The sequence below is a fragment of the Dama dama genome, chromosome 10 (genome assembly GCF_033118175.1).
Source record: "Dama dama isolate Ldn47 chromosome 10, ASM3311817v1, whole genome shotgun sequence".
Classification (NCBI taxonomy): Eukaryota; Metazoa; Chordata; class Mammalia; order Artiodactyla; family Cervidae; genus Dama; species Dama dama.
Genome location: NC_083690.1, coordinates 3,369,109 through 3,385,919, shown reverse-complemented (window position 1 = coordinate 3,385,919; position 16,811 = coordinate 3,369,109). Strand labels below are relative to the sequence as shown.

General features: G+C 63.7%; 1 protein-coding gene across 12 annotated transcripts in view; it reads right to left on the bottom strand.

Moving 5' to 3' along the window:
• TSC2 (TSC complex subunit 2) overlaps positions 1-16,811 on the bottom strand; it is a 29,827-nt gene that overhangs the window by 1,043 nt on the left and 11,973 nt on the right. For 5 of the 12 annotated variants that reach the window (XM_061152568.1, XM_061152566.1, XM_061152570.1 and 2 more), the window contains 24 exons: positions 16,508-16,663; positions 15,643-15,759; positions 14,244-14,366; positions 13,463-13,569; positions 13,131-13,281; positions 12,396-12,518; positions 11,808-11,942; positions 10,391-10,580; positions 9,529-9,622; positions 9,224-9,326; positions 8,913-9,007; positions 7,747-7,875; positions 6,188-6,352; positions 5,892-6,044; positions 5,654-5,766; positions 5,005-5,220; positions 4,339-4,542; positions 3,691-3,759; positions 2,388-2,518; positions 1,670-2,163; positions 1,429-1,504; positions 1,123-1,209; positions 222-408; positions 3-142 (listed from right to left, as the gene is read on the bottom strand). In XM_061152568.1, the coding sequence (XP_061008551.1) occupies positions 3-142; positions 222-408; positions 1,123-1,209; positions 1,429-1,504; positions 1,670-2,163; positions 2,388-2,518; positions 3,691-3,759; positions 4,339-4,542; positions 5,005-5,220; positions 5,654-5,766; positions 5,892-6,044; positions 6,188-6,352; positions 7,747-7,875; positions 8,913-9,007; positions 9,224-9,326; positions 9,529-9,622; positions 10,391-10,580; positions 11,808-11,942; positions 12,396-12,518; positions 13,131-13,281; positions 13,463-13,569; positions 14,244-14,366; positions 15,643-15,759; positions 16,508-16,663 (3,558 nt within the window). The remainder of the gene's footprint in view (positions 1-2; positions 143-221; positions 409-1,122; positions 1,210-1,428; positions 1,505-1,669; positions 2,164-2,387; positions 2,519-3,690; positions 3,760-4,338; positions 4,543-5,004; positions 5,221-5,653; positions 5,767-5,891; positions 6,045-6,187; positions 6,353-7,746; positions 7,876-8,912; positions 9,008-9,223; positions 9,327-9,528; positions 9,623-10,390; positions 10,581-11,807; positions 11,943-12,395; positions 12,519-13,130; positions 13,282-13,462; positions 13,570-14,243; positions 14,367-15,642; positions 15,760-16,507; positions 16,664-16,811) is intronic. The other 7 variants (XM_061152559.1, XM_061152560.1, XM_061152561.1 and 4 more) reach the window with 7 other exon arrangements.

Sequence of the window (16,811 nt, the reverse complement as noted above, 5' to 3'; positions counted from 1 at the left end):
ACCTTGATGGTGCCCAACTTGAAGTCCTCGCCAGAGTCATTGTAGACAATGGACACGAAGTCGTTGCCCAGGTGGCGCTTCTTGTCGCAGCGGTGCTTGTCCACGTCCTTGGTGGGCATCAGGGTGGCGATGTGGAAGACAGCTGCGGGGCAGGCAGGGCTGAGCGGGGCGGGCTGGGTGGAGGTCCCCGAGGAGTGGGCCAGAGGGCAGGGAGGGCGCACCTTGCATGATGTCGTCGTGCCAGCAATACGTGAACTGGCCATCCTCACCGCAGACGTCCAGGCCGCCCAGGTACACCTTGTCCGGCTGGCAGTCCTTGAGCTCAATGAGCTTGCCCAGCCCCGTGAGGAACTCTGTGTACCTGTAGGAGCCGTGCTCGTTGGACAGGATGGCAAGCTCGCTGTTGCTCTGCGGGGAGACGAAGGCACGGTAGCACCAGCTCCCAGGCTGCCCCCAGCCACCCCCCGTCCCAGGCCCGCAGGACCCCAAGGGCCTGATGCTGCTGGGGGCCAGGGTCAGGCTGATTAGTGTGCCTTGGCATAGCCCCCCTTCTGCCGCCCACCTGACCAGGGCAGTGCAGCTTCACACCCACTGCTGGGGTGTCACCCCCCTCCACCCCACTGTTCCTGGTCTGTCTGCCGCTGACCTGGGCTGGCTCTGTCCTCAGAAAGACCCAGAGTCCTTGGCTGCCCATCCCTCTCCTCCCGCCGGGCCGGCCCTCGGCCCATGGCAGCCACGGCGCTTCTGAGACTCAGGTCAAGTCAATGCAAACCCTGCACTGGGAACTGCCCGCCTCGAGGGGTGCTACCACGCCCCCCGTCACGTCCTGTCCCCTCGCCACCCCTGCCCGGCACTCCTCTGCATGTCCTTACTTCCTCCACATCTCTGCTCAGAGCCACCTCCCTGGGGTCAGTGACAACCCACCCCCCCAAGCGCCCTGTGCTCCCACCCAGCCTGTCAATCTCACTCCTGAGTCCCGGAGGGAAGGGAGCTCCATGCACACCTGACACTCTAGCGGCTCCTGCAGAACCCACCTCTGTGGAGGACAAGGACCCCACCCCCAGGAGGGTGGCCACCCTCCGCCCAGCACCCAGGCAGCCCCTGCCAGCCCGGCAGCCTCACCTGGCCTTCTCCCACATACAGGACAGCAATCTTGTGCGTGTCGTACGACGGGATCTGGTCAAGGAGCTGCACTGACCGCTCGAAAGACTGCAACCACAGAGCCCAGCCTGAGTCCAGGGCAGAAGAGTCCCCTCCTCCAGCCCCTCCCAGCCAGTCACAGCCCAGTGCCTGTCTGGGAGAGGCCTCTCCTCTCGCGGGCCTCCAGGAGCTGGGCTGCAGCCCCCACTGCCCAGCCGGGGGCTCGGCCCACTGTGCACCTGCAGCCGGGCTCCAGGGGGCCCTGCGGGGGAGAGACGACCTACCTACCTCGTTAGGCAAAAGGATTGGCTTGTTGGACTCGTCACCGAAGAATGGTGAGTGGTAGAGCTGCAGGAACACGAAGCTGCAGGGGAGAGAAGACAGGTGAGGTCGCAGCCAGCAGTCACAGCCCAAGGGGGAGAGGGCCAGAGCATGGTCACCAAGGAGGCTGGTCTCTGTGGACAGTCTGCCCTGACCAGGCCCCGCCGGCACCAGACCCCCACAGGAGCACCAGGAAGATGGGGCTCACCTGGGGTTGATGCCGGGCACCTTCTCGGTGTTGGAGGTCCCTGCTCGGCTCTTGAAGGCGTCCCGCTCCACCCTCTTGCCCCTCCGTGACGGGGCCGAATCCGAGATGGTGTAGCCTCGGGGCCGCAGCCCGCTGGGGGAGCGGGGACAGCTGGACGGCAGGGGGCCCTCTGGCTGGGCGGGGCCCCGGCGCTCCTCGCCCGGGGCTGACCAGGCGACACCTTCCCCATCCAGGATCCCTGACTGTGACCGGGCCTTGGCCTCGGGACTCAGCCGGCCAACCTCAGCCTTGTCCCCCGGGTCCCCCAGAATGTCCTGCAGGGTCTGTAGTTCAGGCGACGAGCTGGACTTGCTCAGGGGCTGCGAAGGCTGGAAGGCGAGGTCCACAGAGGCCCGGGAGCCCTCCGAGGAGACTGCCCGCTCGATGGGGATGCCACCAGGAGGCAATTCCTCGGCATGGAATGACTTCTCCTCCTGGCTGGAGGTGGAAGATGACTGGGAAGAACGGATCCAAACGGAACGCTCACCAGGAGGCACCGTGGAGCCCACCCAGGTTTACCTGTGGGAATAAAGCCCCACCCATCCCCAGCCAGGGCCTTGGAGTGGCCAGCACCAAGCTGGTGGGTCCCCTTTCCCGAAAGCACTTTCCCGTGCTCAGCCCCGCGGTGCCCCCAGCAGGGGTGACAGGCCCATCAGGCGGCTCCCCCGACTGCACTCACCCTGCTGAAAGCGTCGCTGCGCCTGCAGCGCTCATCGGAGCCCAGTGTCGCCTCAAAATCTTCCAACTCAGGAGGCTCTGCTGACAAAACGGCCTCGCCTGGACCTCCCTCCTCCAGGACTACTGCAGAATCTGGAAGGACACAGACGTGCTGAGCGCCGGCCTGTCCAGGAGTCATGTGGCCTCAGGGTACCGGGTTTCCCCATGAGAGACCACAGCAGCTCCCCAGCAGGGCCTGGCCCAAGGCTCTCCTGCCGGGAGCTCTGGGCCACCCCCTCCCATCAAGCCAGCTGGAGGAGAACATTCTGAGTACCCTGACACAGGCGGTCTCTTCATGGGCTCCCAGGGGTCAAGATGGGGGGCACCTGGCCCCTTGGAGTGCCCACCTGCCCATCCCAGCATCCACAGAAGCTGCCTGGGCTCCCCCGGCAAGGCAGGTGGGCAAGGGCAGACTGGACCCCTGTGCAGAAGCCCCTGCCTGAGACAGGGCCCGGCCCAGAGGAAGGGCCTCGACCAGCCTTCAGGAGCCGGGAGAATTCCGGGCTCCTCCCTGAGAGGCCCTAGCGAGAGACCAGTGAGGGGCCCCATGTGCACACGGGCTCTGAAGCTTTCTGGAGGGCGGAGGTTCGCCTGCTGAGTTCATACCGACCCAGAGCCAGGCAGCTAAGGAGGGAGTATGACCCTAAAGCCAGGTTTCCTGTGCCAGCGCCAGGACGAAGGGCTGAGAACAAACGACCGAGTCAGCGTAGCCCCGCACTGCGCAGTCCGTCAGCTGCCTCGAAAAACCCTGCCGTGCCCTCCCCGAGCCAGTCCTACCCACGCGGGAGGCCAGGGCGGCTGGAGCACCTAGCCAGCCACACCCTCTGGCCAGGGCCTGAGAGCAACGGGCTGGGAGCCAGCCTTCGGGGCCCTTGGGCAGCCCGTGTGTACGGCAGACACACCCCACTTGTGGGCTCAGAAGGCCCGTCAGCACCAGAGCCAGGGCGGGGCAGCTCTGTCCTCTGCCAGCCTCTAGGGTGCAGTCACCCAGGTCACCCCCTCAAGCTGAAGACAGGGCTGAGAGGGTCCAACGCGCTTGGGAACAGAACTCGGCCACGGAGGGCACAAGGCAGTGGGGGCTCCCGCCGGCAAAGCACAGGCGTCCTGCACTGACGTCCTCATGCGAGTCGGGGCGGCTCCCCGAGGCGATGAGAGGCTCAGACGGGGTCGGGGAGGGGTGACTGGAGGAGGGACGATGACAGCATCTACGAGGCAGAGTGGCGCTCTGCAGCAAACACCGCTTTCCTTAAAGAGCGTACGAATACCTGCCCAGGAAATGCTCCTGTGCAGCCTTCCTTGGCACCTGGACTGGCACAGGGAGGAGAAAGAGGCCACTGCAAGGGAAACCGTGAGCGGCCCGTCAGCAGGAGGAAGGCCACACACAGCCGAGCCGAGAGGACAGGCACCACCGGTCCTGCAAGGACCCGAGCCTGGGGAGAGAGACAGGCGGCCAGCAGCCGGCGCTCACGCCAGCGCTCCCAGCTGCTCGGGTGCACGCTGGGGACAGGAGCGCGCCTCTCCTCCTCACGAGTGGTCACCCAGCCGCAGGGAGGCGGGGAGGAGGGCAGTGCAGGCGCAGACGGGCACAGGTGAGCTTGGCGCGTCCACACCCACACCCCAGCAGCAGCGCGGCCACCTCCAGGACCCTGAGCGCCAGGCGCCCAAGGGGAGTGCAGAGCAAGGCCCGTGTCCACCCGACAAGCGGGGCCTCCAGCCACCGACTCACAGTACCACGTCTCCAAAGGAGGGTCCCCCAGGAGCAGGCCCCTCAAGCGCCAGGTCTGCAGACGAGTGTGCCCCGTGTGCGGCCGGCCTCCTCAGTGCCCAAGGATGGCAGTGCCAAGACGGCCCAGGGCCCCACGCGACTGTCTGCCCTCAGATGTGGCGCACAGTTGGGCAGGGCCAGCACTCACCTGTGTTGGAGCGCGGGGGCGGGGGCGGCTTGGCCGAGCCAGCCGCTGGTACCGACAGCGACTTGTACAGGGCTGTGTCGCGGCGCTCCTTGAAGCGCTCGGCGGCCATGAGGGCGTTCGACAGCTCCTGTAGCGGCATGCTGTTGATGTCCGAGGAGAAGGGGCTGAGCGGGTTCTCCAGGCTCATCAGCCAGCTGGTGTTGCCTGCGGGCGGGCTCAGGTCTCAGTGCAGCACCCCCAGCAACCCTGCCCTCCACTGTCCCTGGGCAGCCCCAGCTGCACCCTGCTCCGCTCTGACCGGGGTCCACAGGACAAAAATGACTAGGACACAGAGGGATGACTACGTAAGGACCCAGAGAGAAGATGGCATCTAAGAGTCCAGGAGAAACAAGCCCTGTCCACAGCCCTGACGCTCAGCTCCCGGGCCCCTGGGCAGGAGGCAGGAGGTCCTGTGGTTACAGCCACCTGGCCCAGCAAGGCTTTGCTGTGGCGGCCAGAGCAGGCCAGCTGCCGCCCGGCCCTCACGTCCACCCCTGGGGACTCAGCTCAAGGTGACCTCCTGACTGCCCGCCACCGGCTCCCACGTGTCCAGAGCATTTGCATCACTGTGCACGCACATGCTGACAGCAGCTCAGGCCAGCCGAGCACGGGCCTATCCCTGGGTACCTGTGGGCCTGCGGACCAGGATCTCCGCCCAGCCCTGGGTCAGCAGGGGCACGTAAGCAGCCAGGTTTGTCTTCTCCTTCTGCGCCGGGAGCGGGCTCCCAGCTGAAGCCTTCTCGGGCTGGCCGGCTGGAGCAGTCTGGGAGCCCGGGGACGTGGGGCTGCTTGGGAAGTGGGAGGCTGCAGTGTCCAAGGCACCCACACGAAGGCCATGGCCCCCTGGGGAGGAGGAGAGGGGAGGGCTGGCGACCACCACCACTTGGCCCAACAGGCCTGGCTGCTCCAGCAGGGGCCCGGCCTGCCAAACTCCGAGCTGGGGCTGAGGCAGCCCAGTCCTCCCCAAGCATGGCCCTCAGTGTCGAGTTGGCCTTGGTGGACCCAGGACAGCAGGCAAGGGCCCCAGAACTCGCCAGTCGAACCACGGCTCATTTAAATGACAGCAGAGAAAGCCCCAGGGGTGGGCCGGGCTGACAGCTCGCAGCTGTGCAGAGGCTGTGTCCCCTCTGCACCCAGTGGGGAGGGCTTGCAGGCAGCACTCAGTTCCTCAGCCCCCGGGGCCAGGTCTGAACAGACTGCCCTGCACCGCAGCTCCAGGACTCTCTGGGCTTCGCAGATGCCCTGGGTGGGAGGCGGGGTGGGGGTGGAGGCTCACCGGACATGGAGCGGACCCGGTCCCGGGCTCCGTGGTACACCTGCTGCCCAGCCTGGGACTCCAGCTTGGCGGGCGCCTCCTTTGTCTGTCTCACGTGCACACCGGGGTCAGAGCTGAGGACAGAAGGGTCCCCAGAGTGTGACTGAGGTAGTCCATGAGCTCAGACGGTCTGACACGCTCATGCAGGCGTGGGCTCAGGATGGAAGCCAGGCAGACAGAGGCAGAAAGCAGTGGTCACCTCAACTCCGGGCCACCCTGCAGCTCTCCCGAGTCCAGGCCTAGCAGTGACCGGGTCCCTGTCCCAACGCTCGTCGTCACGGTGACAAGCTTGTTCCCAACCAGCCAGGTTTTGGTCCTGCCACCAGCCAGGAGGAACTCTCCTACGGGGGACCTGAAAGCACAGGAGTCGGTCCACACCTCACTGGGTGGGCGCCCTGGACGGCCAAGGCAACCCCATACCATTCCTGCGGCCGCTCTCGCCGAGTGCAGTCACAGATGAGCGCAGCCCTGCCCTGTCCTGGAGCCAGCTCGCACCTCTTGGGGACCGCCGTGAAGTTAGAGAACACGTATCTGGCCATCATGTCCAGACATGTCTCTGTGAGCTCCAGGTGGAGGTTTTTCAAGTTGTCATCGGCCTGGGCCATCGAGCTCTCGTCTGCAGACCCCAGGCTGGCGCTCGTGAGAGAGGTCTGGATCCTGCTAGAATAGGAGCCACGGCAAGGTCAGGTGCCAGCAGGGGCCGAGCTGTCTACCACCGGGGCCAAAGCTCAAGGCATGCAGGTGCAGAGGGTCGCGCTCAGAAAGACCCAGCAGGGCGCGTGGCCCATTGAACCACAGCTTGCCAAAGAATGGATACACTGCCCCGGGGGGCAGGCAGACAGGGGCTTATGGACAGATCCAGGCCGGCTCGTCGGAGCAGAGGCCTCGGAGACCAGGAGAGAGGCTGGCCCCTCACCAAAGCAGAGGAGAATTAGGTGACCCCTTTGTAGCAGAACAGTGGAGTCATGCAGAGACGCGGAGACCACAGAACACAGACGAAGATTGCATTCTGCCCCCGGGCCTCCCATGGAGGACAGGCAGGGTCTGGGTCCCGGGTGAGGCTCTGCATTCACCCCCACACTCGGCCGGCCGGCCAGCCCCGCCCGGCGATCAGGAGGAGGGGCTTGTGCAGGTCTCACTCCAATACAAATTTCACACCCCCGTGGCTGTTTTGCTCATGATGAGTAGTTATTGAAAACAGCTGAGAGGGGAGCCTCCCTGACAACTCCCCAGCCCTGACTCCCATCCAGGTCAAACCCCACTCAGGGAAGCCAGGCTCAGGCTGGGGCCCAAGCCAGGCATCAGCAAGGAGCTGGGTCTCCGAGCTGTGGGACGCTGAGGCCTGAGGGGGCTTCCAGGTGAGAAGACGGTGTAGCCTGGCCCACGGGCATGAAGCAGTGAACCCCCACCCCCAAGAGCCCAAGACACAGCAGAGGAAGTGACAAGGCCGCACCCCTGGGGAGGTCAGGCCTTCCACGCCCAGCCCCTTGCAGGCTGGCCCCCTGGCCCACTGCCCTACACAGAAGCCCCCGTTCCCTCTCACCTGCCACAGAAAGCAGAGGAAAAACTTTCCCAGAGGAAAAACTCAAGAAGAAAGCCCACTTGAGAGAAAGTGAGAGAAAAGCCAAACCCTGGAGAGTGTGTCCTCAGGTGACCGGCATGGGTGTGGCTTTAGTTTGCAAAGGCCCCTGACCTCCGGGACAGGCCTGTGGGCGCTGCCACTGGACACCAGATGCCTCACAAGGGTCACCCCGCTTCGGGCCCCCAGGCCAGCCTCTGAGGACGCTGTGCAGCTAGCCCGTGCTAGTTCGAGGCCAGGTGACAGAATGCAACCTTTCCAGCCCTCTCCACCAGGCTCCCTGCCCCAGAGCCCCGGCCACGCGGCCCAAGGGCTGCCAGGCGGGCTCTCCTCCACTCTGGCCGGGGAGGGCATGGGCAGGTGACGAGGTCATGCAAGCAGCCCCATGCACCACCACCCGGGTGCTCCCGCCTGGCAGCGCCACTCACGGGCCCAGCTCCAGGGTCCGAGCCCCCCGCCCGACAGAGCCCACTACCTGCGGACCACATGTTCAGACACACTGATGCTGCGGCACCGGAAGGCATCGGCTGCAGAGCTCTCCTTGAGTTCTTTCATGGGTGGAGAGTTATTCAAGCCTTGTTTGGGGGGTCTGGCTATCCTCAAACTACCAGGTGAGGAAGGAAGGCCCAAGCCCCAGAGAGCCCAGCTCCCGGCAGGGAGGATAAGCCATTGGAGGGATGAGGAGGAAAGGTCACAGGCCACAGGGTCAGGATGGAGAGCCCGCGGGTGAGATGAACAAAAAACCATGCCAGAGGCCAGTTAGCGGGGGAGAAACAGAAAACAAAAACGCATGAAAATACATCGTGTAAACATGACGGCGAAAAAGTAAGGTTTCACGCATGATACTAAAACAAAGAACATTAGTGCAAATTAAACATGTGTGGATCACACCGCACGGCAGATTCCAGGCTGTGCTGACCAGGTGTCCCGCCCCCCCTGCTCGGGACCAGCTCCAGAAAAGGCCAGTTCTAACTCCAGGCCCAGCCCCAGCCGCTGGGGCCCTGAGAGAACAGCCTCTGACTCAGGCCACACTGACTTTCTGGAAAATGCCGTATTCCCACCAGGGAGAGCCAGGAAAGCTGGACGGGAAGGGGGGGCGAGACAGGGGGCAGCCGTTCAAATGGAATGCAAAACAAGAACACAAGGCCTAGCACGGCTCTTCTCAGATTTGGCGAAAGCAGCTGAGATGAAGAGCGTGTCCCCGGTTGGCAGTGGGTTGGGGGAGAGCGCAGGGGAGCAGGCCACCGCGGTCTGAGGCTGGGCGTCTGCGGCCATGGGCCCCCATCCAGGCCAGGTGTGGGCTTCTCAGAAGTCAACCCTGGGCTCGTTCAGTGGAGTCAGCCCCAAATCCAGACCCCCTAGCACTACCTGGCATCCCAATCTCCAGCTCGGCGAGTCTATGCTTGCCCACCATCCAGGCAGGACCAGCCAAGATCCAGCACACAGGCTCAGCCACACCGAGGCCCCAGAGGGCACGGGCCTCTCTGGCGTTCTGGGACCGCTTGCCTCCCGAACCCAGGGCACCTGGCACTCAGCACGGCTTCAGGGGGCTCGCCCTCAGCCACAGCCCGAATCCACTCCCTGGCCTTGTCACTGCGAGGCCCCGCTGGCAGGCCTGCCCCGCCCACACAGGTCCCGCACCTCTTGGGCCTCTCATTGAGACTGGTGCTCCGCGCTCTGAAGCTGTCCTTCTCGGGGGTGTCATCAAAGGACAGGAGGACGTTGGAGCGCAGACCCTGGCAGAGAGGAGCGGAGCTGAGCCACAGGCCAGCAGGCGCCCACAGGCTTTCTCCCGCTGCCCCTGCCAGGGCCACACAGGGACCCCGCGAGCCTGGGGCAAGCCACAGGCCCAGGACGTGGGTGCCATGAGTTGTGCCCCAAAGGTGCCCACCTCTCTCCCCCGCTGGTCACCCTGCTCCAGCTGTGGACGGCCAATGGCCTCGCCGGCTCACCTTGGTGATGTAAGGAACAAAGTCCTTCCGGAAGGGCAGGCGGCACCTGATGAACCACATGGCTATGACGTGATGGGCCAAGCACACGATGTACTGATTGAACCTGCCGAGGAGAAAAGGAGGTGCTGGCGGCCCAGGGAGGGACCCAGGGAAACGTGCCAGGAGGGAGGGCGGCAGGTCAGAGGTGCCAAGACCAGTGGGCCTTCTATGCCCAGAGGCCTGGCCTCTGGTGAGCAGAGGCCTCCAGCTGGCCCGGGCCACACCGATGAGGCAGCGGCCTGCAGGGATGCACAGCCAGCACTTACTTAGAGGGGTTGGTATACGGCAGGGAAATGGCAAACACGCTGGCGTACTGCTCTGCTGCGAAGTTCCTGTAGAGGTGAGGCAACCTGGCCAGAGCTGCAACAAGGAGAACCAGTGAGGGGCCCGACGGCTGGGCAGACGGGCCCACAGCCACAGCAGGGCTGGGCGCCAGCGTCCTGTGCTGCATGTCTAAAGCCAGCCCTGCTATCCCGACACGAGAAGGCAGCAAAGGAGCGAAGGGGGCAGTCCCCCCACCCCTGGGCCTTGGTTCCAAGGGCTGCAAACAACGGCCCCCTGGCTCCATACAGACTCACTTTATGACCTGTGAACTAAGAACGCTTTCTACCTTTATAAAATGTTGTAAACAAAAAGAATATACAGTCACGGCTGGCCCCAGATGGCCTTTTACAGAAGCAAAGCCCTGCTCTGCTCCTGCTGTCCACGTGCCTGAGGCCTGCTGAGGACGAGACACCCAGGGACACTGGGGAGGAAGGGGCGAGCCAGGCACCCCCCAGCTCCTGGACACTCCAGCCTGAGAGGTGAGAGGCCCCCCGAGCTGTGCCTGTGCTGAGGGGACAAAGGGAAGGCTGAGAGCCAGGCCGAGCATGGGGACCAGGGCCAGCCAATGGGCAGCTTCTGGCCACTGGCCCTCAGGGGCCAGGAAGGAAAGCCCTCAAGCAAGAGGGGTGGGGGGTGCAAGGGCCCTGAGGCAGCAGAGGGGCCCATGGGGCTCAGCACACCTACCCACACCAAGGGGAGGTGACAGTCAGCAAGGGTTATTTCAGGCAAGGCGCAGCCCCAAACACGAGAGCCCACCCCGCTGACACCCCTCCCGGCACACATGAGCGCAGCCGCATCACATACTGGACAGAAACTCGAGTAGCGGGATGGCCATGCTGGCCGTGGCCGAGATGTGTGTGAGCTTCACGACCAGGACGGGCAGCGCCTTGAGGATGACATCGGGCATCTCCACACTGCACACGGCCAGGGCCACCACGCACTGGCTGGCACAGCGGTAGATGAGGCCTTGTTCCAGGCAGTACACCATCTCCCGCTGTGGACGGCACGAGGGCTCGCACCAGGCCCTCCACAGGCTGGCCCGTGCCCCTGCCCCATCCACAGAGAGCCCCTCTGGGGAGCCAGAGCCTGGTCTCTCCACCCCCACCCCAGAGGGGAAGGCCAAGGGCCTTATCCCAGGTCTCGAGGGCCCCCAAGCGGCAGCGCCACCAGCAGCTGACCCCCCCCCAAGCCCAGTGGACAGCGAGACCTCCCTGACACCTCCCCACATGCCCCCAGCCCACTCCAAAGCCAGGACACGCTGGGCTCAACTCCCTGGGCTCTTGAATCCCCAGCAGTCTGCCATGGCGAGGCGGCCGGGCCTACACCCACCCTGGGCCGAGTCCCCAGGAGACAGGTACCAGCTCAGGCCACAGCCTCGGGGAAAACCACCTGGGCCCTGGGTGATTCTGACCTCCTACAGCCAGCGCCCCCGCTCAGTAACACTCTGGGCCTCACGGGTCCTTGGGGAAACTTCAGCCCAGTATGGCCAGCTACCCCAGGAGTGCAGCCAGTGAAAACCAGGCCGGGCCACACAGGAGGAGCTGGGCTTACATTCTCCTGGAGTGCGAGTGGGCAGTGAGGTGGGGAAGCCAGGCGCAGTGAGCCCCCACAGCACTGACCGGGAGCGTGGGCTCAGGGCCCACATGGTCCTGCTCTAGCACCTCGCCTTGCCCTGACCATCCCCACACTTCTGTTCCCTGCTCAATGAAGACAGAGTGACCAAGACAAGTGTTCGGAACTTAGAGTGAGGTGACAGCTCCTTGCAGGCCTTGCACCCAGCAGTGTGGACCTGAAGAGACAGGCTTTATCATTCGTGCTTGTTGCTCCTGATCACAGACGCGGAGGCAGAGAGAAGTGGGGAGCCCTAGGCCCACCCACCCTGCCTCTCCACACACGTCCACGTCAATCAAGAGGCTGAACACCAACCCTAAAGCTGGAGTAAAGACAAGCCAGGCAATGCTCCTTAAAAACAAAACGGGGCTACGTTGGGAGGGGACATTCAAGGGCTGCATAAACCCATACCCGGAGAGAACTCGGGAGCATCAGTGAGTCCAAACGTCCGTGGTTCTAGGCTGAGCCAGCCCATGCCTGCGGTGGCCCCAGAAGGAAACAAAGCCAGCTGCCCTCGCCCTGGCCCAGCACCAGGTTATAAGGAAGACACTGGGCCGCTCTAGCTGAGGCCAGCATCCTGGGGACCAACTGCCCCTCTCCTGCCTGGTACCTGTCTAGTTTTGTCCAAGTAGTTGTGGTAAGAGATCAGCGCTGTCAGCACGGGAACCACAGCAAGATGCAGGTCGGTTCTGGAGAAGCCTTCCGGGGTGCCTCGGAGCCGCTCGAGGGTCTTGGGACCTGAAAGCTAACAGCCATAGCCCAGATGTGAAGCTCTGTCGGCAGAGAGATCAGGCCAGGTGGCCGGAGACCCCAGCAGGCCCCTGAGAATGGAGGCCCAGCGGGAGGATGGGCCAAAGGCCTGGGACCCTCCTGCTGCCTTATCTAACCAGCAGTCTGCTTTCTCCGAGCAGCAGGAGGACACCTGCTGACCCGCTAAGGAGACAGGAGACGGGATGCCCATATCACCAAGCTCCTTGGAGGAGCAGGGAGGAGTCAGGACCCCGTCCAGGCCTGTGAGCTCAGCCCTTTGCTGAGGCCCCTGATCCCCCACCGGCGAGCCGGACTGGACGACGGAGTCCTGGAGGCCCCTCCTTCGCTCCAGCCAGGGCCTGAGCCTCTGAGGCAAAATTGTGCTATACGTGGCCCCGCGCACCCCCAGGCTCCGTGGACCAGGGGAGGGCCAAGGTGGAGGGCGCACCATGGAGCAGAGGGCGGCGGACAGCTGGTCGACGCTGCATGGGGAGGTGAAGATGAGGACCTTGTAGCGCAGCGACTCAGGCAGCTTGCTGAGCACCAGCTTCAGCACCTTCCAGTCGGACTCCTGCAGCAATGGGAGACGGATCTCAGGGCTGGGAGCTCCGTCTGGGCGGCAGCAGGGCTCGGACCTGCTCTCCTGCATGACCTGGCCCTCTGTCCCTGCAGCTCGCACTTGGAGGGTCAGTCCTGGGCCGTGGCCGCTGCCTCCAGACGCCAGGTGGGCGGGAGGCCCAGCTCCAACTCCAGTGCAGGCAACTTACCTGCCCCACCGCCAGGCCCGGCTCCCTCCTGCCACTGGAATCTCCCACCTTCCAAGACTGCCCTCAGCCACCCCCCTCACACCCCGTGACATAAAATGCCCCCATCCCCCTCGCCCCATGTCATCTGTCAGAGCCTCCCCTGAGGCACGCCCCACTCTACAATCCAGCTATTTATCCACATCCTTCACTCTTGTACCAAAACCACTTCCCAGAGGTGGAAGCTCTCCTGGGCTCCACACCCAGCTTCCAGGGATGCACTGCCTGTGGCGGGCACTCAGCACCCCACTACGGAATGACTGAGGGCCCTCAGGCTTGAGCGTCCTCCAAGGTCACCCACACGGGGAAGGGGCTGAGTGCCCGGGGAGTACCCACAAAGCTCAGTCTGACCCAGTGCAGCTGGGAGCCCGGCCCCTCACCTGCTTCAGACACTGCAGCAGAACACGGAAGAGCAGGGAGTAGGGCAGAGAGCCGAGACGCACGGCCGGGCCCGCAGGCGCGGGGCCAGGGGGCCCGGTGGGCGGGGACAGCGGCCCCCCGGCCTTCTTCTCAGAGCTCCTCTCCGTCTCCCTGTGGGAACAGGCGGGACCGCGCTGAACCTAGAGCTCCCGCTCCAGCAGGCTAAGGATGGACGTAGGCCCCGAGCTCCAACTGGGGCTGTCCGCCGAGGCCTCTGGAGCCGTCTCCAGCCCCAGTGCCACCCCAGGGTGAGAGTAGCCAGCTGCCACCCTGCCCCGGGCCCCGGACGTACAGATAGTCACAGACGCAGTAGGGGCTGAACCTCACGAGCCCGTCCTTGCTGGGTAGGCCCAGGCGGTGCAGCGAGTCAGCCCGCAGCTGCAGCAGGAAGTCAAAGGCCTGTGGAGAGCGGACGGAGTGGTCCGACAGAGCAGGACACCGCTGCCCAGCCACGCAGGCTCTCGGCAGAGGTGGCCACCCCAACGGCAAACCCGCCCCAACTTCACGGCGCCCATGGCCTCCCCATGGGGCCTGTGACATCCCCACAACAGCTAGGCAACACCAGTCTCTTGCCCGGGGCAGCAGGGCGGGGAGCGGATGCCTGGCACCTGGCCGGGCAGCAATGCATGGCCTGGGGTACTGCCAGCAGAGCTCTGCTCAGGACACCCTCGCCCCCCAAACACAGAGGGCCGTCCCCTCAGGCAGACGCTCCATGAGGGACAGGGCTCCCCCTCCAGTGACCTCTGCTCACCCTGCCGCCAGCTCCCCAGGTGGAAGCTCAAGCCAGGGTGCCCCACCCTGCCCCCCACCGCCAAGCTCTGGAGCACCAGGACCCCCTAGAAGTCAAGGCAATTCCTGCTCTCTGCCCCCATCTCAGAACCCCATATGACTAAGAGGCACACAGACCGCAGGCCAAGGAAGCAGCAGCCTCAGCTGGTGCAAAGGAGGGACAGTCTGCTACAGACCCCCTGGGGCCCTGCCACCCCTCCGGCCGGCGGTCACTACGTTTACCGAGCCAGCTGCCACTGCGTTTACCGAGCCAGCTGCAGCTGCTGGGCGCCCTTGGCACACACCTGCAGACGGATGCTGCTGGCAATGGGCAGGGTGTAGCTGTGCTTGTAGTGGAGCTGAATGTGGCCAACCAGTGTCTCGTACACACGTGTGGCATGGCTGGCGGGCAGGGCGTACAGCTTGGTCTGCAGAGAGAGTGTTGGTCACCATGAGGCAGGAGGCCGAGATGCAGCCAGGGAGCCAGCACCATAGTGTCCCAGGGAGCAGCCAGGCAGGCACTGAGGTAACTGGCCACATCTACCACCCTGTACAAACCCTGCGAGCCACCAACGCCACTCTGGGGCTTCCTTCCACCGGTAGGGTCCCACATGCCCCGCCTTGGTGAAGGTGAAACACCAGACAGTCACGCGTCTGTGTTGTCAAAGGGAATTAGATAAGAAATAGGAAAACTGCCCGACGCCTCAGCCACGTGAGGCAGAACGCACGTGTGCTGATGGCACCTTCTCAACACCACCACGAGGCGAAGCGGGATAAACGGGGTGGGGGATCACCCCGCGCAGCAGGTGTGTGCACCCCATGCGGGCCCATGAAGGGGGCTGTCCCCTCGTGGTGGGGCGGTCATTATCCCCGCCCCCTCCACAAGGTCAAGGAAACTTCCTGGCAGGCAAAGCCTGAGGGGGTGGGGAGGCAGATGGCGCTCAGGGCTGCCAGCAGCCTGGTTTGGGGGACGGGGTCAAGGATTATGGGCTTTGGAGAAGACTTAAAACACGTATCACTGTACACACACACACACACGCACACGCACACACACACGCTTGACAGTCCCAGGTCTCCAGGCTGGATTTCCAAGTGAGAGCAAGACCGTCTCTCCCTCTTTCCCCACAGCAGGGTTCTGGTCCATCCAGACCACAGGGCTCCTCACGACCCCTCAAGTCAGCACACAGGGAGCATGAGGCTCCTGTCGACAAGATGCTCAGGAGGTGCCGCTCAGTGTTTGTAGCAAATACATTTTAAACTTCCACACCAGGTAATAAAAGTCCACCATGTATAAACTTTACGGGAACAGTTCTACATCAACGTTTTACAGAGTAGTTGATGATCCAACTGACTCAAACATTTCACTTTACAAAATACAGATCTTGGCAGGTGACCTTAAGTAGCACCGCAATGCTTTGCCCGTCAGTGATGGAGGGCTGGTGGCCACGGCACCAGCCTGCCAGGATGTGAGGGGATGGCCACGGCACCAGCGACCCCAGGGGTGCCACAACCGGGGGGCCAGACAGACGGCAGCGCTCCCTGCCTTCCTGGCCACGGGGACAGCTGAGGCAGTTCTGCACTGACTCGGGGCCTTGTCTACCCTGCCGTGAGGACTCTGACCTGGCCCCATGGCACCCAGGAGGCAGGACCACCCCCAGGAGTGCGCAGGTCCCCAGGGAGCAGCACCCTTGAGGCAGAGCCCACCTGAAGGATGACCAGGAGCCCCAGGACCGCAGTCTTCACGTCCTCCAAGGAGGCCGAGTATGCGGCCACATCCCTCTCCTCCAGCTCAGGGGGCGGCGAGAGGGAGCGGGCGATCACCTGCAGAGAGAAGACCTCCTCTAAACCCCAGCTCCGGGCTCCCTCAGGCAGCAACCATCACCTCCCCAGTTCTCTACCAGCGAGTGCGTTCTCCTCTGTTTCTCAGAAGGAAGGGAGCCATCCACCCAGTCAAGGCACAGATCAGAAACTGCTGCTGCTGCTAAGTCGCCTCAGTCGTGTCCGACTCTGTGCGACCCCATAGACGGCAGCCCACCAGCCTCCCCCGTCCCTGGGATTCTCCAGGCAAGAACACTGGAGTGGGTTGCCATTTGCTTCTCCAATGCATGAAAGTGAAAGTGAAGTCGCTCAGTCATATCCGACTCTTAGTGACCCCATGGACTGCAACCCACCGGGCTCCTCTGTCCATGGGATTTTCCAGGCAAGAGCACTGGAGTGGGGTCAGAAACTACAATGCATTTTTTTTTGCAATGCATTTTTTTTTTTTGCAACGCATTTTAAAACTAAAAGAAAAGGGGACTAGTTGTGCAGAAGAACAATGGACCCAAGCCCTGCCCCAGCCAGCCTTTCCTGGAGCCAGAGAGACAAGTCCCGGGGCCCCAGGCAGCAGGGCTGCAGCTGGCCTGGCCAGGCCTCCCAACCCCGGGAGGGAACCAGTCTCGGGGAGACTCAGGCAGTCACTCTGCAGAGAACAGACGGCAGGTCCAGGGAACGCTGCTGCCTGCTGGGCTCCGCCACCGGGAGGGGTCCCAGTGGCCACCCGGGCCCCCCAGGTTCACGCGGCTCTCACTTTCTCAATGATGTCCAGTAGGCTGTTGAAGTGGTGGGTATGGCAGCCTTCGGCCAGATCTACCAGCAACTGGGTGGCCAGTTTCCGGACCTGGTGGTCTCTATCCTCAGGGATGTGGGAGAGCTGCGAGATGACCACTGAGTTGATAAGCTCCTCCTGCAGCAAGCACAAGAGCAATGAGGTGAGCCTCTGGCCAGGGCCGAGATACACCAACACGTCATTCCAGACTTGGGACGACCCATGGCAGGGGTGTGCGAGAGCCGGAGGGGCGCTCGGCACAGCCCCTCAGCTCAGGACAATGACA